The 24,871-nt window shown below is 47.4% G+C and overlaps 1 protein-coding gene across 1 annotated transcript; it reads left to right on the plus strand.

The window, feature by feature from the left end:
* The first annotated feature begins 12,477 nt into the window (after window positions 1-12,477).
* On the plus strand, window positions 12,478-18,875 carry LOC103661053 (cytochrome P450 2A13). Its single transcript, XM_040634009.1, has 9 exons — window positions 12,478-12,743; window positions 13,028-13,190; window positions 14,258-14,407; window positions 14,653-14,813; window positions 16,005-16,181; window positions 16,607-16,748; window positions 17,153-17,340; window positions 17,989-18,130; window positions 18,671-18,875. The coding sequence occupies exons 1-9, from the start codon at window positions 12,564-12,566 to the stop codon at window positions 18,850-18,852; spliced, it is 1,485 nt and encodes a 494-aa protein (XP_040489943.1). The 5' UTR covers window positions 12,478-12,563; the 3' UTR covers window positions 18,853-18,875.
* The last annotated feature ends 5,996 nt before the right edge of the window (window positions 18,876-24,871 follow it).

Below are 24,871 nucleotides of genomic sequence, written 5' to 3' on the forward strand. Positions count from 1 at the left end.
GTCCAAGGAGGAACCCAGCCCAGAAAGACAGTACAGGACAGCGATTAAGAGTCTTGGCTTTGCATCTAAACTGCTTTGGTTCAAATACCCAATTCACCATTTACTTGTTCTGTGAGTTTAAGCAAATCATTTCACCTACTGAAATCTTACTTTTTCTTTTTGTAAAACGAACATAAACTAGTGGTGTGCTGGAATAGGCCAGTACCAACTCAGGAGAGCCACTGCGCATCTCTTCACAATTCTGCTGCTTAGTGACTTTATGTTGAGTTGATAGCTTGAAATCAGCTAGAATTCAGAGCATCCCCCCACCCCAACTGCAGAGAGCCAGCTGTTAGACACTTCCCAGTATACCACTGATACCATCCCTTCCTCTCGAATTTGTTGTGAAAATGCGTGACACCACCCAAGAGAAATGGTTATCATGTCTACTGACAGGCTCAATAAATGTTAACCCTTATCATTATTATTATATGGCTAAACAAAACAGTCACTCAACAATTGTTGTTTATTATTATCTGATTGCTATTTTTTAGGACAGGTGTAGACGATATTTGATTATCAGGTCAAAGGGCTCTGGATGAAGGAAGCTGGGTTGCTGAGACATATATGACCCAACAGATAACCGGTGTTGAGTCTGAATCCCTAAGATAGTATGGTGTACAAGAGCAAGCACCCTGAATCCAGACTGTCTTGTATGACACGGGCAAGTTACTTAATCTCTTTTTGCTACATGTTATTGTTTTTTTTTTTTTAATGTTTTTAAGATTTTCTCTTTTTTTAAGATTTTATTTACTTATTTAAGACAGAGAGAAAGAGAGAGAGAGTATGAGCAGGGGGGAGGGGCAAAAGCAGACTCCCCCTGAGCAGGGAGACCAATGCAGACTCAATCCCAGGACACTGGGATCATGGCCTGAGCCGAAGCAGATGCTTAACGGACTGAGTCACCCAGGCACCTCCTGCTTCATGTTATTCATGTTATTGTAAAATGGGAGTAATCACCATATCTCCCTTTGGGGGCTGTAAGGATTAAGCACATAGAAAAGGCAGTGCTTGATGGAAGGCTCTCAGCACTTGTTAATTGCTCCTATCCCTGCAGCCACTGGCAGTTTTCCAAGCCCTTTACCATCTGGTTTCCATTTTGACCTAAAAGTGAGACTTTTGAGTGAGGAGGCAGAGGTCATCACCATCCCCATTTCATAGAAGGGGAAAACAGTGGCCAACTGTGGGAGCTAGGATAGTACAGGGTGAGGTGACAGGTCCTGGGCTAGAAGCCATCTCTTCCGCCTCCCCCACTTCTAGACCTCTTAGAGCTGTTTAACCTTCCAACTAATGTCATGAATTGAGATTTTCACTAAATGGGGAGTCACCTTTCGAAATTCTTGAGCTGGGCACGGCAACAGTTTGGTCAAGGGAGAGCAGGGGGGAATTGTTGGCTCGACGATGATTCAGCTCAGCACCTCTGCTGACATATGGTCACACCTACCTTCTCTGTTAGCTCTGCGATTATAGGATTAATTGTTCTTCCCTCTTCTCATCCATCCTCACTTGCCTACTAATCAGCCAGTCCCACGTCCTTCTCTGGGATGAGCCCTCCGTTTACAGAACCAAGCCAAATATAGCCACCTTCTTCGTTGTGCAATGGTGGGAGGGATTTTTGATGGGTGTTGGGAAGAAATACCAACTTCTTCAAATAGACATCTGCCATTCTAGGGGATCTTCAGATGTAGTCTCTCAATATGAGTGATGCTAAGATTTAGAGAGTGAGTGATTCTCAAGTTCTTACTCTACAGCTTTGGATCCGTGCATCAAGGCGTGGCTCGTTAGGGAGAATGAAGAAGAGAAATTGTTTGCTTCTAGGTATCTTCGTGGTCATACCTGTTCATGTTAGAACAGATTCCAGTTTGAGTTGCATTATCCCTCAAATCCCTGGAAGAGGTGTAGGACTGGGATAAACAAAAGCCTCTCCAATAGCCTTGGGTCAGGACTCTTCTGTCCCAAGTAGTAGAGACTCAGTTGAGCCCAACTTTAGCAAAAATGGTAATTTGTTAACTCACCCTGAGTTTGGATTCAGGTGCTCAGATGAGTCTTCTCATAACTGCATCTTTTGTATCTACTGGTCTATGTATGACTTTGTTCTCTTTTAGGATTTCCCCCAAGTGGTTGTAAGATGGTCTTTGACAGTCTTAGGCCTACCTTGTCTTTGGAAGATTATATTCCTTCCCTACTGGGCCTTACCCCATAGTCACTCACTCTCTCACCCTTCTACTTCAGGTTTGCCCATTTAACTTGCTTTGGGGAATAAACTGTGATTGAAAATGAGCTGGTAAGCATAAAATTTAAGGATCATCTAATTGCTTTGCTACTTTTCTTCCTTCGCATGGTACTGGCCTATCCCAGGTAGATGCTCCCTCTTCAGCATTGGTCCAGCAACGAAGAACACATGAAGTAAATCCATAGCTAATTAGCAACAAGCATGATTTTTCGTGAGTACTGTATCCTTGCTGAATCATTCCTTAGTGCCGTATAACTTAGTCTAAGCTGACTGATAAGTTATATTTATAGTTCTAATTTTTAGAGAAGGGACAACTCTTTCTCCAGTAGCTTGAGTAGAAGTTTCAGGAAGAAATCCAAGTGGTCATGTGGCCATATCTTATGAAATCATGGTGGTGGCAAGGAGTGGTGTTCTGTGATTGGTCGTGCCTGCATCATGATCCCACCGCTACCTTCTCCACCCCAAACCACACATGAACTTGAGCAAGTTTCCAATGCAATGGAGGAGGCACTGTTCTCAAAGGAAGGGATATTGATAAGGGATAAAATGTGTCCAGGGCAAATCTCTTCTTCAGTGGAGAGCTGGTCTCTGGGTTAGAGTGAGATAAATTTGTCTAGGGGTCAAGGAGCCTGCTAGGACATTCTAACATTTCCTCTTTCAAAGCTCATTTTTCTTTCTTTTTTTCTTTTTAAAAAAGATTTTATTTATTTATTTGTCAGAGAGAGAGAGTGAGCGCACAAGTAGGGAGTGGCAGGAAGAGGGAGAAGCAGGCTCCCCGCTGAGCAAGGAGCCTGACACAGGGATCCATCCCAGGACTCCAGGATCATGTCCTGAGCTGAAGGCAGACGCCTAACCGACTGAGCCATCCAGGTGCCCCGAAGCTCACTTTTCTTAGAGCCCCTCTCATAGATTGGGATGTGTCTGGTTTAAGTCTGATGCCACAAAAAGACTCCGAGGACCCTAGCGGGACTCTTACTTTGAGGGCAGAAGTGACCTGTAGTAGGTCACCTTGCATACATGTTGATGGAAAAGGAACTGGTCCAGGCAGAGTGCAAGGTAGAAGCTGGAAGAGCCTTCAACTTCACTCATCATAACTGGGGAACCACATCTGAACATGTGACATGTAGCAGAAGAGCCATAATCCTAGAAGCTCATTTTTGGGATTATATATATTATATATATATATCTCATATATATATATGAGATCAAGCTGTCTGGCCTCAAATCCCACGTCTGCCTCTTGTTCTCTGCTCTCTCTTGGGCAAATGACTCAGCTTAGCTGGGATGTAGTTTGATTATCTGTAAGATGGGTGTAATAATTGTATCTGCTTCAAAGGATTGTTGAGAGGATTAAGTGAGTCACTAAACGTGAAGCCCTTCAAATAGAACCTAAAGACTATTAGAACACCATGACCATTACTGGTGATTAGAGCAACCCTGCTAAGCCCTGCCCAGTTTTTCTTGGGGTGCTGGCCCAATCATTTCTCCTTCCTTCATTTGGAAACAGACACACCCTCTGCTCAGGTTTGTTAACTTACTCTGTTTGAACAAGTAACACACTTGGTTCCAAATTCCAAAAGCTATAAATCGATATAAAGTGAAATCGGCTTGCTCCAATGTATCCTCTGAACTTTAACACCCCTCGGTCAAAGGAAACCGCTTCAAAATTTTTTTACTTATTTATTTTAAGTAGGCTTCATGCCCGACCCACCACCCTGAGATCAAAGTCCCATGTTCTACTGACTGAGCCAGCCAGGTGCCCCCAAAGAAATCTACTTTAAGCAAACTATCATTCTTGTATATATTTTGCTGTTTCCTGTTCAATTTTTTGCTTTTTTCTTCCTTTGGCAACTATAAATTACATGCAGTAATGAGCACGGATATTGAATGAATGGACTTGAAGAATTTCTACATTTGTATGAGACCATGTAGATACTACTCAGAATGTTTCTGATACTTTGGAAGACTCTTCCGGGTCCCATCCAGTCGTTTTCACTCCGCACTCAACGACTGTCCTGACCTTCACAAATGCGTTTTGCCCGTTTTTGAAATTCACATAAATGGAGTCACAGAGTATGTTTTCTTCTGTGTTTGGCTTTTTTTCACATCTATGATAATCACTCACCTTGCAGGTACCTGTAACTTGTTCCTTTTTAAATTGCTATGCAGGGGTGCCTGGGTGGCGCAGTCGTTAAGTCTGCCTTCGGCTCAGGGCGTGATCCCAGCGTTCTGGGATCGAGCCCCACATCGGGCTCCTCCACTAGGAGCCTGCTTCTTCCTCTCCCACTCCCCCTGCTTGTGTTCCCTCTCTTGCTGGCTGTCTCTGTCAAATAAATAAAATAAAATCTTTAAAATAAATAAATAAATAAATAAATAAATAAATAAATAAATAAATTGCTATGCAGACTGTCATTGTATGAATAGGCTATTATTTACTTACCTTCTCTACAGCTGATGGACATTTGGGTTGTTTCCAGTGTTTGGCTATTTTGACCAACTCTGTTGTGAACATTCTAGTACTTACCTTTTGTGGGACATGCACTCATCACTCCTGCATATATACCAAGATTTTGCTTCCTCATTAGTTAAGCATATATTCAGTTTTAGTAAACTGCCAGTTTCCTGAAGGGATTGTATGACTATGCATCCCCAACAGCAAAGTATGAAACTTCTTTTTTTTTTTTTAAATATTTTATTTATTGGGGCGCCTGGGTAGGGCAGTCGTTAAGCGTCTGCCTTCGGCTCAGGGCGTGATCCTGGCATTCCGGGATCGAGTCCCACATCAGGCTCCTGGGCTGGGAGCCTGCTTCTTCCTCTCCCTCTCCCCTGCTGTGTTCCCTCTCTCGCTGGCTGTCTCTCTGTCACATAAATAAATAAAATATTTAAAAAAATATTTTATTTATTTGTATGAGAGAGAGAGAGAGAGAGTATGAGCAGAGAGGAGAGGGAGGAGAGGGTGGAGAGGGAAGAACAGGCGGAAGCAGGGGGAAAGGGAGAATCAGGCTCCCTGCTGAGCAAGGAGTTGGACACACGGCTCGATCCAAGGACCCTGGGATCATGACCTGAACCTCAGGCAGACACTTAACCAACTTTGCCACCCAGGCACCCCTTTCTTTAAAAGATTTTATTCTGAGTCGAGAGCTGTTATTTTCAAGATGCTTGATCCAGTAGGAGCTACTCAACCATTACCAGAGACAGAAACGCCCCAAAGTACTAGAGTATGACCCCCCACACCTTCTTAAGAAAACCCTTCCTTTTTGGAGTCTCTCCTTCGTCTCTGTCTTCTGTCAAACTTCCTCCCTCTCTCTCCTCCAAGACCTGCCCTGCTCCTGCAAGAAGGCACACCACTGGGCATGAGCATGAGCTGTCCCAACAACCAGACAGAAAGAACCTTGACTTTCTTCCGCTCCTTGGCTTTCCCCTGACCCATCTCAGCCACACTCGTGCCGCTCACCCTGATCCCTGCTGCCATCTGAAACCCGAATACAAACACTTCACTCTCTGGCCAAACCCCTTGTTCTACTCACTCTCCACTTCACTGAGGTGACACTGCTTGGCCAGGTCTTTGGTCATTGTTCCAAAGAACGCAAACACAACAGAAAGTCAAATATCCCTCCTATTGAGAGGCATGTTTTATTTTTATTTCTTTTTTCACATTTGGAATCTGCTGTGTTAGGTTTACAGGGAAGTTTTTCAAGAACCACAGGATTATCAGGAACAATTTTCTGGTGGCTCATAAAGAGAACAGGTGGGGCTTGGCACTCCAGCGTGGTGGTTAAGAGCATGAAATCTAGAATCAACAACACAAGGCCATGCCCAGGTTCTGCCCCGATCAGCCATGGAGCCCAAAACAACTCTCTTCCACCTCTCTGGGCCTTGCTTAACTCATCTGCAACTGGGGATGGTAAACCCAGCCTCACAGGCTTGCTGTGAGGACTTTGGTAAGTACATGCCCATAAAAAGCTTCACACAGTAAGATCATAAGCTCACTGAATGCTAGCATTACCAGCAGTATTAGCATTTAAATTTGAACCAAGAAGGCTTACCTAAGATTGTCACTTGGGAATGTTCTGAAAGTAGTTAGAGGTGGTTGGTTTCTCAAGTCTGTGAATGTACTAAATGCCACTGAACTGTTTGTGTAAAAAAGGGTAATTTTTTAATAAGTATTTCTTGATTTTTTAAAAAAATTTTTATTAAGTTATGTTAGTCACTATATAGTACATCCTTTGTTTTTGATGTAATGTTCCATGATTCATTGTTTGCGTATAACACCCAGGGCTCCATGCATTATGTGCCCTCCTTAATACCCATCACCGGCCTATTCCAATCCCCCACCCCCTCCCCTCTGAAGCTCTCAGTTTCTTGATTTATTTTTTGAAATTTATGTATTTATTTATTTAAGCTGTACGCCCAATGTGGGGCTTGAACTCACAACCCCAAGATCAAGAGTTGCATGCTCTACTGACTGAGCCAGCCAGGTGCCCCTTCACTTCAATTAAAAAAAACATTCTCATTTGGGAGAGGGTCATAGATTTCAGCCACACTTGTGGGCATGAGCCAGTTTTTTTAGAGAGTTTTGGGTCAGGCTAGGGGGTAGAGGACAGCAAGTTGATTGATGAGGTTGGCAGAGGGAGCAGGGGGTGTAGCAGTCACATGTCTGCTGTGTCCCCTCATCTCACATGTCCAAACCTGGCTTGTGAGGCTCTCTGCCCTGCCCTCCTCTCCTCCCCAACCTGTGAGCTTATCCTGCAAGACCCAGTTCAAACGACAGTTTCTAGGAAGCCCTCCCAATCCTCAGCTTCAAGTACCAAATTATTGCCCATAATTATCAATGAATACTAACGGGATCATTGAGGACTTTAGTTTATCCGGCTCTGCTCTCCCTCTAGTCTAAGAAATCCCTTAAGCAGGGATTGTGCCTGGTTCCCAACGTGTCCAAAGTGGAATTCATTATCTCCTTCCTCAGACCTGCTCCTGATCTGTGTCCCCAAACCAATACATGACACTGCCATCTACCCCCACACTGGGCTCCTCCTCACCTTACCCCACACAGTCAACACATACCCAAGTAAGAACTGGTTCTTCTTTCTATATCTTCCTCCAACACATGCCTCCTCTCCATGCTCATGGCCCTGTCCTCTGTCCCCTTAAGCCTACAGAAGCCACTTCCCTGTCTCTGGACCTCTAGTCTCATCTTCTCCAAAAATCTGAACGATCTCTCTGAAACACAAATTTGGCCATTTGGTTCCCCTGCTTAAGATCTTTCTGGGGCTCCCCATCATCTTAGGACAGAGTCCACACTCCCCACCCAGTCCCACCAGGTCCAGCAGGTCTGACTCCTGCTGATGGCTACAGCCTCATCAGTGCCCATGGCCCAGTTCCTTTCACTCTAACAGCACCCGACTATGCTCCATTGCCTTGGCACTGGGATTTCTCTGCCCAGATTTCTCCCTCCCTGCTGTCCCCATCCTGCCTTGGAAAAATCCCTCCTTAGCCCTCTAGTGGCTCAGCCTGAACTTACAAGGTTGAAGCAGGGCTATCTCTGGGCCCCTACAGACACCTGTGCCTCCTATCCCCCCCCGCCCACCCCTCTGCCTGTGCCTTCTCATACCAGCCCTGTGCATTCTGAGCTTCACTGACTTGTGGCTGCTCCGTCTGCCCTGTGGACTGAGAGCTTCATGAGGGCAGCGCCCAGGGTCACCACTGCGTCCTCAGCATCCGTCAGCACAGGCTGGGACGGACTGGCAGGTTGACTGAGCACTGGCTGGATGACTGTCTTAAAGGTGCTGAGTGGGTTAGGGGGCTGGGGGACACTATGGGAGAGAATTTTCTGAGTGGATGTTTGAGTTGATCCAGTAGGAGTTGACCCACCTCCGAATGCTCTCAGGACACACCTATCCCATGCGGGGTTTTTGGCCTCGTGTGACCCTTGAAAACTGAGGGATGCAATACCCTGAAAAATAAGGGAAATACTTGTGTTTTTAAGAAGGGAAGTGGAGCTGGGCCAGGGTTGTGTTTGAAAGCAAACAGGCACAAGCAGATCTCAGCCACGTGTACACAGAGTGGCCCACATGCCTACACACAATGCCAGAATGCACTCACAAAATGTCCATCCACACACCCGTACATGGTCACATACGTGTGAATATACAGTCAGACGTCAGGGTGGACACACAGACACTCATGTAGACGTCCTCCAACAGGCATGCTCCAAAGCATGTACTCAGCTGCCCGCCAACACAAAGAGGCTGGTGTGCATTCGGGCACACTGGCCTGCACACACACCCCCTGTCATGTGCTCCCACAGACGTACATGTCTAGACACAAACAGGTACGGACACCAACTTCTGCACACACAGACACTCCACAGACAGGTGTGTTCATAAATACATGTACCAACACGGACACACTGATACACACATGAGCTCAGACATGCAGAGACCCCATGCACCTGCCCGGAATGACACACGTATACAGATGTATAAATAAGAAGATGTGCAACAGAGGCATCTAGGAGAACCCACTGCACACACTGGCATGAACAGAAAGATCCAGAAACACACAAGAGGGTTGAAGGACAGGCTGACTTGCAGGGAAGACAAAAATAAGACAGACAGACACAAGGGGAGAAACAGATGTTGGGCAAGGTGCTGTGCGGGGCCATGCCTCCCCACCCCAAAACAACCTGAGGGTTTACCCCTGATCCACCCTCCTCACACAGTGCCTACTGCACCGTCCCTCCAGAAGGCCACCTCCAAGTCAATGTTCCATTCGCAGCTCCAGGGGGAAGGCTCAGCTGTGCCAAAGAAGGAAGGGCAGTCAGGTTCCCACAGGCTTCCTCTCCCTATCTCCTTTCCCGAAGAAAACGTATTTGGTACTTTAGACCAGAGAATATAATATCTGAAAGGGGAATTTAGAGAATCCCTTACTCATATCCTGCATCCTGCAGATTAATAGGAACAGCTACTATTTTTTTGGCACTTACTGCCGTGCACTTCAAACCCATTAATCGATGACTTCTCCCATAATAGGCTAAGAGATACAACCTGTCATTGGCCCCAGGAGGATCAGAGAAGTGAGATGACCTGTTCAAGGTCCCACAACAAAGAAGCAATAAGGTATTCCAATCCATGCCTTAACTGTGCTCTTAACTGCTGTACCATTGTCTGGAAAGGGAAACTGAGTCCCAGGGCGGGAAAGAGATTTTCCTGGGCATGCCCCTAACTCATCCTGGAAGCTGTTGCCCAGGCACTTGCACACTGGCCTTGCACTCTCCAGCCCTTGGGGGAGAAGGCATGTGATGACAGAAGTTGGCCTCACTCCACGTTCCAGGGTTACCAGCGAGGCCAAGCACACTTGACCTCTCTGTTGCCAAGCACTTTTGTTGGCCATATTCCCTGCTCCTCCCCAGGTCACGACAGGCTGTTTGAACACTCAGTGCCCTGGCTGGTGCCAACTTCGCTGACAAACAAACTCTTGAAATTCTACCTCCCTCCTTGCCATGGAACAGCAAGGGGAAGGGGGGGCCCAGGCTTGCAGCCAGCCCAGGTGTAGGCTGGTGTTTGGGATTAAGGGGACTGATACCTGCCAAGCCTGTGCTAATATTTCCCTCCTCTGCTCCCTTTAAAACCAATAAACAACTTTCCTCTCTGCTTTGTTCTCTGCTGTTTGTTCCCTCCCCACAGAATTCCAGCTCAGAGGACTAGAACACTTTGAGCAACGTGCCAGTCCTGAGAGTGCTAACCTCACCCACTGCACTTGTCCAAAGTTAGAGCTGGCATCTGAGCAAATGGGGGGAGGTTTCCAACTGTCAGATGCTGCCTCTGCCCATCGGGGCCCCTATCAGGACCATGGAAGACCAATCCAGCACCCACATGGTGCTCATGTCAGAGCTGGCTGGGACCACCTTAGAGCTACAGGGTGCCACCCTTATGACCCCCTGAAGCCAGCCCCAGTCGCCACCGCAGCCTCCTCTCAGACCCTCCTGGCAGCAGAGGTGGCTCTGTGAGTGTTCTCCTGGCATCAAGTTCAGTCTCAACTTACTGTCAGCCCCAGTGTCGAGCAGGGGCGAGCTGATGCCAATGGCAGAAGTTGCTAGCGTACCTCTGACAATGCCAATCCCACACCACTTGCTAAACTTGGTCTCCACTTGGCTGTCAGTATGGGCTAGGCCAGTCAGTGGAGGAAGGGGAGGACAGGGTTCAAATTGCAGCTCCCTACCTGCTACCTGGGTGACCTCGAGCAGTAGGGAGGCTTGCTCTTCTGGACAGCAGATGGAAGATGCTATGAACGGAGCCCCCCGGCTAGAAGGATCCCATGAGATCACATGTCCACACACTGGCTCTTCACAATTAGTGCTCACCAAAGGCCAGCGCCCTATTATTAAGGAAGAAGGTCACTGAGGGAAGGACAGCAGGAAGGACACCATCTTTCCCTATTCCCATTTTCAGCCTCCAGGGCCTGGCTCTCTCCCCACTTGGGACTTTTCCCAACCGTCTCCCACCGTCGCTCCCTCTGTGTGCTGCCAGCAGCCCTGCTGAACCCAGAATCACCCCAAAGGGACCTTCCGCACCCTCGCACTCCACCTCCTGCCCTCAAGTTCTCCCTTTCCACTCGGGGAAACCCAGCCCCAGAAAGGGGGAGTAAGCATGCAGAGCGGGAGACACAGGAGCCCCTCCCTCCCTCTGTTGTCTGTCCTCAGTATTCTCACATACCAAGTGGGGAACATTAGTAGCACTACTACTAACAGCAACAATGGAAATGATGAACCTAGTGAGCTCCCCCAAGGATCTGGGTAGGAACGGTGAGGCTTTCTGTCAATGACACCCCTTGAGACAGTTGGGACTATTTGGCACCATATGGATGCTTGTCATTACCATTTCCAAGTCCTGCCCAGGCCCTCTGCCACAGAGACCACAAGTTACTCTTCTTTACTAAGAAAGGTTCCACTTAAACGTGCCTCTGGACTTCTACCCCTTTCCCAACCACAGAGGGTCAGTGACACTGATCCTGACCTTGCGTTGAGGTCCCAGTGGGGATTCTGGGCACCAGAGTTCAAAGCAGTGGCGGGTCAAAGCCTGGGGCAGGTGCGGACTCTTGGATCCTGCTGGACTCCCGTATACTTCTTCTGGGAATCGCCCATGACAGGCAGGGGTCCTCCCTCCCCCCGAGACCCTCAAATCCACTCCCTGGGATCTCCCCTCCCAAGACCTTTTTTTATTATTAAAGTATGCTCCACACTCAGTCTGGAGCCCAACGCTGGGTTTGAATTCACAATCATGAGATCAAGACCTGCGCGGAGATCAAGAGTCCAATGCTTAAATGACTGAGGCACCCAGGCACCCACTCCCCTCCTGAGACCTTTAAATGTACATCCCTCCTCATCAAAAACCCCAAATCCAAATCCACAGCCACACATGCTGTCCCGTTTCAACACTCTTTTCTTTCTTTCTTTCTTTCTTTCTTTCTTTCTTTCTTCTTTCTTTCTTTCTTTCTTTCTTCCTTTGAGAGAGAGCGAAGGAATGCTTGGCAGGGGGGCAAGGGAGGAGACAAAAAGGGGCAGAGGGATCTGTGGGCAGAGGGCAAAGCGAGGGGGAGGGGCAGAAGGAGAGGGAGGGGCAGAGGGAGGAGAGGGAGAGAGAGAATCTTAAGGAGGCTCCCCATCCAGCCCAGCTTGGAGCCTGATCTTGAGCTTATCTCACAACCCCGAGATCATGACCGAGCCAAAATCCAGAGTCAGCGGCTTAACAGATTGAGCCACCCGAGTGCTCCCCATTCCAACACTCTTAAACCCGGATCTCTGGATTCTTTTCTCTGGAGACCTCCAGCGGCTTAATTGAGCCACCCGAGTGCTCCCCATTCCAACCAACTTAAACCCGGATCTCTGGATTCTTTTCTCTGGAGACCTCAACATCTACAATGTTAGGGTCCCTTCTCACTCTGAGACCGAAAATCCAAAGCTCAGGGGGCTCCACATACAAGTATTCTAAACTCTTCAGTTCAGGAATTTGTCTACTGCTTCACTCAATTCTATAGCCCTGGGGTCGTCCCTCCTGAAGGGGCAGCACACTCTGTCTTGGGGCCTACTCCCTGTTAATCCTCCTGGGGTCCCCTCCTCCTGCCATCTGGCTGTGTGCCAAGCTCAGCGATGAGTCCAGGGTGGGGGGGGTATAGCTGGGAAGTGAAATGGTACAATTATATAATCAGCACCAAACTCCGCCTTTCTCTCCCGGGTGGTATAAAGGCAAACCACCCCAGCCAGCACCATCTGACCTTGTCTCCCGGTGCCACCATGCTGGCCTCAGGGCTGCTTCTGGTGGCTTTGCTGGCCTGCCTGACCCTAATGGTCTTGATGTCTGTCTGGAGGCAGAAGAAACTCGGGGGGAAGCTCCCTCCAGGACCCACCCCGTTGCCCTTCATCGGGAACTACCTGCAGCTGAACACAGAGCAGATGTCCAACTCTCTCATGAAGGTGTCAGGACACGGGACGGAACGGGTGGAATGGGGTGGGGCTAGGAGCCTGCCTCACTGAGCTGGGACTTGGTGGCAGGGGATGGGGCAGGGTTGGACCAGAGTCTTAAGAAAGTGGAAATTTGCAGGTTGGGCAGCAGGGTCCTAGACGAGAAAGAGCAGGTCTTGGGATGTCCAGCTCCTTGAGTGTCAGAACCTGGGGGAAATACACGCATAGGTGAGGGCTGGGCACAGGGCCAGTTCCCAGTGGGGGCCACAGCCTCTAAGCACTCCTACCTCCTCCAGATCAGTGAGCGCTATGGCCCGGTGTTCACAGTCCACGTGGGGCCCCGGCGCATTGTGGTGCTGTGTGGACACGAGGCGGTGAAGGAGGCTCTGGTGGACCAGGCTGAGGAATTCAGTGGGCGAGGCGAACAGGCCACCTTCGACTGGCTCTTCAAAGGCTATGGTGAGGAGCTCTGGGTGGGGGCATGTGGCCAGGCACACTTGATGGCCTCAGTTTCCCCACTGTTCTTCTCCTGACTCACCGGCCCAAGGCTGTGGCTGAGTTCTACCCCTGCTTCCCTCTGTCTTGTCCCTGGTTATTGTGGCCTCTCACCTGGTCTTCTCTAGCTTGACTCAGGGTGTCTGTGTCTCTATTCCCCCTGCTTCTCGTCCCATCTCCTTGTTCTCTCTCACGGATGCCTCTTCTTCCTCTGGGTCTGGGAGGAGCTCTTGGGATTTCTGTCTTGGAACCCCGGTCCTCCATCCTGGTGTCCTTGCCTCTTCCTCCCTCTCAGCTTCTGAGCTTCCCCATGCCTCTGCCTCCCTCTGTCTGCCTCTTCCTCCCCTGTGTGAGAATCTCACCTTGTTTCTGTTTCACACCCCATGCCTCCATCTCTGGAAACATCTTCTCCTCTCTCCAGACCCTTTCTGTTCTCTCCACATTTTCCTCTTTCTCCAGCTCAGCGTTAGGATCCTTCATGATTTTTATTGTCACTTTCCAGATCTCCACAAAGGTCAGACTCCTCGTCCCCTTCCCTCCCTCTTTCTCTCTCTCTCTCTCTCTCTCTCTCTCTCTCTGTGTGTGTGTGTGTGTGTGTGTGTGTGTGTTTTGAGATTTTATTTATTTACCCGACAGTGATAGAGACAGCCAGCCAGAGAGGGAACACAAGGAGGGGAATGGGAGAGGAAGAAGCAGGCTCCTAGCGGAAGAGCCTGATGCCCGGCTCTATCCCAGAATGCCTGGATCACGCCCTGAGCCTAAGGCAGACCCCCAACGACTGAGCCACCCAGGCGCCCCTCTTTCTCTGTGTTTATGTATCTCGGTTTCCATGGGCATCTGACTTACCTTTTTCCTGATTCTTTTCTTCCAACCCGGTCTCTATCACTTTTAGTATTTCTCTGACCCTGAGTTGTGTTTCGCCCTGTCTCCCCGCCCCCAACCCATCCTCCCTCTCCTGCTCTGGGCTCACCTCTGCCCACCTCTGTCCCAGCCCCTCCCTGCCTCACCGCACCTTTATGCTCCCTCCCCAGGCGTGGCCTTCAGCAACGGGGAGCGCGCCAAGCAGCTCAGGCGCTTCTCCATCACTACCCTGCGGGACTTTGGAGTGGGCAAGCGTGGCATTGAGGAGCGCATCCAGGAGGAGGCAGGCTTCCTCATCCAGGCCCTTCGCGACACGCGCGGTGAGCGGGGCGGGAGTGAGCAAGGAGGAGGAGTACATCCACACGGTTGCGCGCAAACGCGAGCTTTCTCCTCTGGAAGGGGACTGGATTGGGGGAAGACATCTGGGCTCTAGGCTCAGGGGTCTTGTGCTGGAAGTTTGGCTCCTCACTCCAGTGCCTTCCTCCAATTCTCAGGCAGGCATAAGACTGCCCAGTTGTTGCTCCCCCAAATCCCTGTCTCTCCCCAACCCCATCCCGTTCCCCAGGTGCCTTCATCGATCCCACCTTCTTCCTGAGCCGAACAGTGTCCAATGTCATCAGCTCCATTGTCTTTGGGGACCGCTTTGACTATGAGGACAAAGAGTTCCTGTCACTGCTGAGTATGATGCTGGGAAGCTTCCAGTTCACAGCTACCTCTATGGGGCAGGTAACCCGTCCCAGTCTGGCTCTACAACACCCCTACCACAACCCACAGACTGCTCTCCCACACGGAGACAGGTGCCCCGAACTCCCATCCTCCTCCAGACCAGGTTCCATCAAAACTGCTCTTGGACAGTGAACAGTTACACCAGAATACCCACTTTCCAAGGACACCTGGATTCTCAACAGATGCTCCCTCCACCAAAAACAAAACAAAACAAAACAAAACAAAAACACAAACAAAAACCAAACCAAACCAAACAAACAAAGAATAGAGCCTGCAGGCAAGAGGCATGTTATCCACCCAGCCTTGCTGCCTGGGGCATGTGTCCTCATCCCAACTCACCTGCTGGTCCCTATTAAGACAGTCCATCTCTTATATCTTAACCCCTTCACAAGTGACCACCTCAGCCCACCTCCTGAATACATGAACACCTGGTACTATAAAATACAGCCCACCAAAATCATTTGGTATGTACACAGGTGTGCCAAACCAGCCTACTGGACCTAGGTAAGTGCCCCTACAGAGCCCACTGAAACACCTGATCATCAGAACAGGTGCCCCAACGGAGAAGACCCGTACACATGTAAACACTTGGATAGATGTTTCCCCAAACACCCATATAGTGTCCCCCAACCCAGCTGACTCTCTTACAGAAGTGTCCCCCATCACCTCTGTGAATATCTGAAACACATGAACAGGTATCTCCCCCACCTCAACAATTGATACCTGCCCCCCTCTAATACCTCAACCCCTACACAGAAGCCACCATTCTATATCCTTTAAATATCTGGATAGTTGTCTCCAACTAGCCTACTCCACACCTAGAGATCTAAACAGGTGACTCGCCATATCAGTCAGAAAAAAATAGGTAAACACCTGAACAAGAGTCTCCCAATTCAACAGCAACTGAATATCTGAACACCTAGATGCGTTGTCCAATCCAGCCACACCCAAATACCTGAAACCTGGATATGTGTCCCAATCCATCTCACCTACATTCTGGGACAGGGGCCCTCACACGTAACTCACCTGAAAACTTAGCTATCTCCTCTCATCAAGCTCCATATAAATCCTAAACACCTGGACAGATGCCTTTAACCCAGTGCCTTCCTTGTTCCAAGAAAGGTCCGGCTCCCATCAGAACCAGCCCGCTAACAACTATCCTTCCTGCCTTTCGTCTCTCCCCATCCTCAGCTCTATGAGATGTTCTATTCAGTGATGAAACACCTGCCAGGGCCACAGCAACAGGCATTTAAGGAGCTGCAGGGTCTGGAGGACTTCATAGCCAAGAAGGTGGAGCAGAACCAACGCACCCTGGACCCCAACTCCCCGAGGGACTTCATCGACTCCTTCCTCATCCGCATGCAGGAGGTACAGCCCAGCAGCCAGTGCGGAGAGCTGCAAAGCCAGGCAGCCCCTCATAACATCCTCACAATCTCAAGAACATTAACGGTGGCTGATCCATCTGCCAGCACTTGCCATGGAGGGACCTGTGTGGGAACCATAAAGCAACACTTCCACACTGCCCACTTGCTCTCTGTACCCCTCTGCTCATATTCCTACTGTAAAAAGTGACCCAGGGCTGATGAGTAAAGGACAGGTAGGCAGTCGGTGAAAGAGTGTGGGGAGGGCATTTGGCCAGAGCCATCCGCCTGAACAAAGCCCTGGCAGAAGTAGGGTCTCTCTTCCCACCTCTGGTCTGGACCTAAGAGAGCTGGGTCCAAATGGAAGAGTCCGGAAGGCCTCTGAGAGCCCTGAGGGCAGTGGGCCTGGCCTGAAGCCCTGTCTCCCTGCAGGAGCAGAACAACCCCAACACGGAGTTCTTCTTGAAGAACCTGGTGCTGACCACACTGAACCTCTTCTTTGCGGGCACCGAGACGGTCAGCACAACCCTGCGGTACGGGTTCCTGCTGCTCATGAAGCACCCAGATGTGGAGGGTAAGGCTGTGGGGGTGGGGCAGTGAGGTGGGGGCCACAGACCCTCACACTTCCTCTGAGCCCACTGCAATGTCCCCACCTTTCCTAGATCCCTGGAACCTCAGCCATACCCTGTTATCCAGATGCTAGGTGATACTCTCTGATAAGCACCAGCTGAGTTTCACTGGCTGTTAAAATACTGAAAATATCTGAACTGATGGGTAAATAGCTCCTGTGCTGAGTCAGATGTATGTGAGACCACATAGAGTTGAGACCAGGTGAATAGGACGCTGCACCAACATGTTTATGGCCAAGGTCTGTTTCGAATTATCTATGTCCACATCACACATGGATGTGCATATTTGGACTGTAGTCCCTGCCCTGAGATCCCTAGATACCTAAACACTTTCCCCCTCTTCCCACAGCCAAGGTCCATGAGGAGATTGACCAGGTAATTGGCAAGAACCGTCAGCCCAAGTTTGAGGATCGGGCCAAGATGCCCTACACAGAGGCAGTGATCCATGAGATCCAAAGATTTGGAGACATAATCCCCATGGGCGTGGCCCGCAGAGTCACCAAAGACACCAAGTTTCGAGAGTTCTTCCTCCCCAAGGTACTTTCCTGTCCTGCCTAGAGGGACCTCCAACCTGTTCCCTGTGACCCAGCACCCCAATCCCCTTAGAAGCTTCCCAGCCCCTGTCCCACTGCCTCAATCAAACACTTCCTCAACCACCAACATCAGAGATTCTTGAATCCTGTATCTCCCCCAGAGCTCTTGCTGCAGGGATTATGAACCCCATGTCCCTAAATGTCCTCTCTCAAAAGACATGAACTTCATCTCTAGACCTCCTCCCTCAAGGACACGAGTCTCATACCCCCCAAACATCCCACCTAGAGAGACACAAACCCAATGTCTTTAAAACTTCCTGTCTCTGGAAACATGAACCCCCATGTCCTCTCAACCTCCCGCCTTGGGAGACATGAACTGCACATGCCCCACACCTTCTGTCCTAAGACACACAGAACCTGTGTTCTTCAAACTGTCCTTTTCGGGAGACATAAACCCCATGTCTGCATAGCTTCCTGTCTCAAAGACATGAATTTCCCTTCACCCGAAGCTCCTCCCTAAGAGGACCCACACACCCACACGTCCCATATCTCATCACCTAGGGCACCACAATTCTCCTTCCAACCTCCATACACTTGCAGCATATTCTACCCCGACTCTGGCTTATCAAATACCCCCTCTCCTCCTCACCAGGGCACCGAAGTGTTCCCTATGCTGGGCTCCGTGCTGAGAGACCCCAAGTTCTTCTCCAACCCCCGAGACTTCCACCCCCAGCACTTCCTGGATGAGAATGGGCAGTTTAAGAAGAGTGATGCTTTTGTGCCCTTCTCCATTGGTAAGAGACCAGTCTGTGCCAAGCCACCGCTCCCACCAACAAGGCCTCCTTCATCCCAGCTCTCTCTTCAAGGTGTAGCCTGGTGTCTTTCTACAGCATGGAAGTCCCTCTCATGATCTACCTTGGAACCCATCAGCTGCAACCCCCATAACTACTTGAGCTTAAGCTAAAGGATAAGGATGATCACACCTGTTTCAGAGATGGGGCAAATCAAAGTCCTTAGTGAGTCAGAGATTTGTCCAAGTCACTTAAATTGTTTAGATTCCTCGCTTGGAGATGAGAACCCAGTAGGCATATCTGAGTGTGTACTTGGAGGGAAAGGGCAACTAAATTTCCCATTGCTACAGCTACCTTACCCCCATCCCATGCACAAGGGAAAATGATGCTCAGAGAAGATTAGAGATGTCTCTGAAAATCTCTCCAGCCACCATATTCCAAGCCACCATTTCTCCCTGGGAGAAAGTATTTGGGGGTGGGTAGTGGGGCAAGGGGGCAGTGAGAGCAGGCCTCACCTCCAGCCCTCCCATTCTGTGCCTTCAGGAAAGCGGTACTGTTTCGGAGAAGGCCTGGCTAGAATGGAGCTCTTTCTCTTCCTCACCAACATCTTGCAGAACTTCCGCTTCAAGTCCCCGCAGCTGCCCAAAGACATCGACGTGTCCCCCAAGCTCGTGGGCTTTGGTACCATCCCACGAAATTACACCATGAGCTTCCAGCCTCGCTGAAGGAGGGGCTATGGGAGGGCAGGGCTGGGGGGGAAGAGCAAGGTGGAGGGAGGGATTAGGGGTGGGACTACTGATAAGGGTGGGGTTAAGGGAGGGGCGGGGCTAGCCGGAGGGAGGTGGCTTAGGGGGAAGGAAGGAGCAAGGTGAATAGGAGAGGAAAGTGAAAGGAACGGACCCTGTCTGTTGACCTTGCTAGAGATAGATCTTTAAGAGGTGGGGTAAGAGGGAGAACCTCTCACTATACTGTTAATAATAATAATGCCTATTATTTATTGTATCAAACTCTGCGTCAGTTCTGTGCTAAAAACATTACACACTTACATCACTTAATGCTCACAAACCTATGTGTCAGGGAACGGTGTTCATGCCCATTTTACATGTGACAAAGCTTAACTGATTCCCAAGGAATCTACAAGAAGAAAAAAAAATCCTCTTAAAAAATGAGTTTCGTAAGGTCACTAAACATACAAAAGCCTTTTTTCTTTTTTTTTGTATATATTTTAGGAAATCAAAATTAAAAACACAATAACACTTCAGTCACTGAAAAAAACAAAATACTTAAGTATAAATCTGACAACACATGTACAGATCCTGTAGGGTGAAAACTACAAAATACTGATGAAAGAAAGAACTTGTATTTTTAAAATATTTTATTTATTTATTTGAGAGAGAAAGAAGGAGCACAAGCAAGGGGAAGGGTCAGAGGGAGAGGAAGAAGCAGACTCCCCACTGAGCAGGGAGCCCTATGAGGGGCTTGATATCAGGACCTGAGCCGGAGGCAGATGCTTAACTGGCTGAACCACCCAGGCATCCCCTGAAATTACATATTTTTTAAATAGAGAGACATACCATGTTCATAGATTGGAAGATCAGTATAGTAAAAAAGCCAGCTCTCCCCAAATTGATATATAGGTCTAACGCAATTATTATAGAAACGACAACAAGATTTTTTTTGGTATGGATTTAGACATTAATTTGAAAAATTATGGAAAGGCAAAGAAAGAGCTAAAACAATTTTGAAGAAGGATAAAGAATGAAGAATCACACTTTCCAATGTTCCCTTGGGATTCAGCAAAAGCTCTGTTTAAAGATGAGTTTGTAGCCTTACATTTTCATACTGGAGAGGAAGGAAGTCTAAAAATTAACATAAAAATTAAGTGTCCATCTTTTAAAGTTGGAAAAAGAACAACATAGAAAATTCATAGATAGAGGTGCCGGGGTGGCTCATTTGGTTAAGCCTTCAGTTCAGGTATTGATCCCAGGGTCCTGGGATAGAGAGGGGAGGGGGTAGGGGAATGGGATAGGCTGGTGATGGGTAGTAAGGAGGGCACGTATTGTATGGTGTACTGGGTGTTATACACAACTAATGAATCATCGAACTTTACATCAAAAACCAGGGATGTACTGTATGGTGACTAACATAATAAAATAAAAAAATATTATTATAAGAAAGAAAAAAAAAGAATGTGGGATAGAGCCCTGCGTTGGGCTCCCGGCTGGGTGGGGACCCTGCTTCTCTCTCTCCCCCTGCCTGCCCCTCCCCCTGCTTGTGCTCTCTTCCTGTCACATAAATAAATAAAATCTTAAAAAAAGAAAAAAAGAAGGAAAATCCAAAGATAGCATAAGGAAGGAAACAAATATTAATGCAGAAATTAATGGAAAAAAACTTTTAAGTTGTTTTGAAGACTACGGATTCAATACCTATTGTCAACTTGGCTACACTTCCTCTTTTTTTTAAATTTTGATATAGTTATAGATTCACAAGAAGTTGTAAAAAAAAAAAAAGTACAGAGAAGTTCTGTGTGTTCTTTCTCCACTTTCCCCTAATGGTAACATTCTGCATAACTATAGTACAATACTAAAAGCCAGGAAATTGGTGTTAGTACAATCTACAGAACTTGTTCAGATTTTACAAGTTTTACATCCATGTGTGTGTGTATGTGTGTGTGTGTGTGTGTGTGTGTGTGTGTGTGTTTCAGTGCAATTTTATCACATCTGTAGATTCAGGTAACCAGCACTCATATATAAAACAAAGGACTTATATACAGAGTATGTAAAAAAACTTTCGAACCTCAGCATAAGAAAACAAACAACCCAATTTAAAAATGGGCTAAATTTTTGGACATGCACTTCACTAAAAAAGATATGTGAATGACAAGCAAGCTCATGAATCAATGTGTAACATCATAGTCATTAGGGAAATGCAAAATAAAACCTAATGAGATACCCCACACACCTATTAGAATGACTAAAATAAAGAATAATAACAGTACCTAGCATTGGCAAAGATGTGGAGCGCCTGGAATTCTTCTATATTGCTGATGGAAATGCAAAATAGTGCAGTTACTCTAGATAACAATTTGGTGGTTTCCTTAAAAGCTAAATACACATTTAATCAGATGACCCAAAATCCCATTTCCAGGTATTTATTCTCAAGAACTGAGAATTCACGTTCACACAAAACCTGCACATGAATACTTGCAGGAGCTTTATTGATAATCTCCACAAGCTACAAACAGCCCAAATGTTTTTCAGAGTTGAATGCATGAACACACTGTCAGATTCATCCAACAATACTACTCGGCAATGGAACTAACAACCGTGGATACACACAGCTTGGATGACCTGCAAAGGCATTGTGCTAGGTCAAAGAAGCCAGTCTCAGGAGGTTGTATACTGCCTTATTTCATTTATGTGAAATTCTGGAAGAGGCAAAAATCTTGAAACAGAGAACACATCCATGGTTGCCAGAAGGTAGAGGTGGGGTAAGGATATGAATACAAAGTATAGCACAAGATAACTCTTTGGGCTGTTGAAATTATTCAGTATCCTATCTGCAGTGGTGGTGATAAGAATCTATGCCTTTGTAAAATCTCCTTGTAAAAAGCAAATTTTATTGTATGTAAAAACAGGTTTTTTAAAAAGAGTAACTAGGATTTTTTTTTTAAGGTGAGCCAAATCTGTAGGCAGATTACGGGACAAAAATCTTATCTTCAGATGATCTAAAATGTCCTGTTAGCTTGAGGTCACTGTGAACAGTCATGCGGCTTTTTAAAAAAGATTTATTTATATATTTATTTGAGAGAGAAGGAGAGAGAGCACACAGGGGGAGGGGGAGAGGGAGAGAGCCTTAAGCAGACTGCTGAGCATAGAGCCCAACACGGGGCTTGATCTCATGACCCTTGGATCATGACCCTGAAACCAAGAATCAGACCCTTAACTGACTGTGCCCCCCATCCTCCAGGCGTCCCATCATGTGGCATTTAATAATCCTATCTGTAAAGGCTTGAATATAGTGCCTCGTGAAACTGTGAGACAACAGACACTAGAAACTGAAAGGACTTTCTTCAAAGTTCATTTCTGTGGAGTTTATGGAAGCCCAAAGTTAGGCTTTGGTGCGATGCCACATTAAGTGTCTATTGAAAAAAGTTTTGCCTTCCAAAGGATTAAAAACTGTGCTGGAAGAAATGCATAGGAAAACATCGAGCAACTCCAAATTGAAGTCTGGACAGTTTCCCAAACAATTATTCTCTGCTATTCAAAATATCCAGGTCCAGAAAGACAAAAGCTGAGAATCTATTCCAGATTAAAGAAGACCAAAGACATTACAACTAAATATAATGTGTGCTCACAGATCCTGAAGTGGGGGAAGTATTTATGCTTATCAAGTAAGTGTTTTGCACATATTTTCTCCCATTCTGGAGGTTGCCTTTTCATTTTGTTATTATTCATTTGCGGTGCAGAAACTTCTCAGTGACGTACTCCCACTTGCTTATTTTTGCTTTACAATTCAGTGACTGGATAAAGAAAATGTGATACACACACACACCGTGGAATGTCATTCAGCCTCTCTCATACCTCAATAGCAAAAAAACACCTCAAAATAAAAAAAGAACCCCCAAATGAAAAAAAAAAAACCCACCAGATTAAAAATTGGACAGAGGACATGAAAAGACATCATTCAAGAAAAGACAAACAAGGGCACCTGGGTGGCTCAGTCAGTTAAGCATCTGACTCTTGATCTCAGCTTAGGTCTTGATCTCAGGTTGTGAGTTCAAGTCCTGTGTTGGGCTCCATGCTGGCGTGGAGCCAACCTTAAAAATAATGACATACATATGGCCAACAGATATATGAAAAGGAGCTCAGTATCACTATTCATAAGAGAAATGCAAACCAAACCCACAATGAGATATTACTTCACATCTTTTGGCTATCATGAGATAAGAGATAACAAATACTGCTGATTTAGTGGATTGGAACCTTTGTGCAGCACTGGTGTGAATGTAATTTGGTAGACTACCAATTTACTACCACGATGGAAATCGGAATGGCTGTTCCTCAAAATATTAAAAATAGAACTACCACGCAATCCAGAAATCCACTTCTGGGTATATGTAAAAAGGAAGTGAAAACACTATCTCCAAGAGATAGCTGCATTCTTAAGTCCGTGGCAGCATAATTCATAGTAGCCAAAATATGGAAACAACCTAAATGTCCGTTGACGGATGAAAAAGTCAGGAACCATGGCAGTGGTTACTCTATAATGCTTTAGTCAGGTTTGAATTAATCTCTTTAATGTGCCAAGGGGTGCACTGGATGTTTTTCCCTATACCCCTAAGGATCAGGACCCTTGCTGTAACAGAGGCTCGGGCAGCAGCAGCATAGGAATCGGAGGGTTCTGGTGAGCAGTCCACTCGTAGAGTGTGGACCTCAGCATGCCACCTACAGTGGCTTATTTCCTCTTCTCTCCCTCTCTTTTTCAGCTCCCTAGAGATGGCTCTTTCATGAGTGGCCACCCAATGGATTCATGCATCACAGGGTATAGTCCTTCCTCTGAGTGCTCTGTATCTGGGGTCAAAGCCTGGTTGGGACAGATGACTTATCAGCTACAAGGTATAATCTTTCCCCTGAGTCTAGCATGAGTCACAGCTTCATTCTGAGACACACAAATAAGCCCAGACAAAGACACATGGTCCATGGCCACATTAAGGAGTCCCTGTTACCATAGTCCTGTCCCAAAATGCCTACTCGTTAGTGGAACTTTCAATTTAAGGTCGGCTAAATGAGAGGTTCAATAGTACTCAGCAGTGCACCACAAGGCAGCACAGCTCTACTCACCATCACCTTACCTAGTTGGGGAAGCTAGTTTGTGTGCAAGTCCTTAGCCTGTCTTCTGATTTAGTGATTGGCAAGATAGAAGGGCAAGGAGAGGGAGGAAAGCAGAACTTCAGTCGGCCCCAAACCGGTCCAGCTCCTAGAATACCCAATCCCACCTTGGCAAGTATGAGAAAGAAGCAGAATTCCCTTCTATGAACTTGCAACCCCCAATTAACTCACACCCAAAAGTACCTGGATGCCTGCAGAAGACTGGAGCTGAAAAGGCACCACATCCACCGACTCCTTTTCTGAGTCCAACTTCTCTCCCACATACTACTAGAACTTTCCCCTCTATTTCTAGGCACAGAGTGTGTCTTGGGGGAAAGAAAATCAACTCCCACTCCTCCAGAGTCTTCTCCTGAAGGCTGTGTGATTTCACACCTCCTGTTCCTATAGCATTCTGTCAAAGGGTCATGACCACATCCAGTGTGCGGTTTGTTTTCTGAACAGCTGAATCTGGGAATGGAGCTGGTTAGGCAAGAGAAGAACTGGGCCAGAGAGCAGTGGATTTGAAAGAGAGTGACTCAGAAAATGCTGCAGGTGTGGAGGCCCCCCCCCAGCACCTGGAATGGGGATTCCCCCATGTATCCATGCAAATCCATGGAGGAGACAACACACTCCAATTATCGAGATGTGGCAGCTGAATGGGATGTGATGGAGAGAGAAATAAGTAACAGCAGAATTTGGGGAAAGGAGTAGCTAAGAAGGAAGAAAGGCAGAGTCCAACAACACAGAGCCTGAGGGGTGCTGAGAGACAGATACTAGAACTGAGCCAATGGATTTCTGACATTTATGCCACTCGGGTGCGGTACTTAGTTCCTGCAGCCCTGGCAAGCTAATATGTCTAGCAGGGCCAGGAACA

The sequence above is a fragment of the Ursus maritimus genome, unplaced genomic scaffold (assembly GCF_017311325.1).
Source record: "Ursus maritimus isolate PB19 unplaced genomic scaffold, ASM1731132v1 scaffold_19, whole genome shotgun sequence".
Lineage (NCBI taxonomy): Eukaryota > Metazoa > Chordata > Mammalia > Carnivora > Ursidae > Ursus > Ursus maritimus.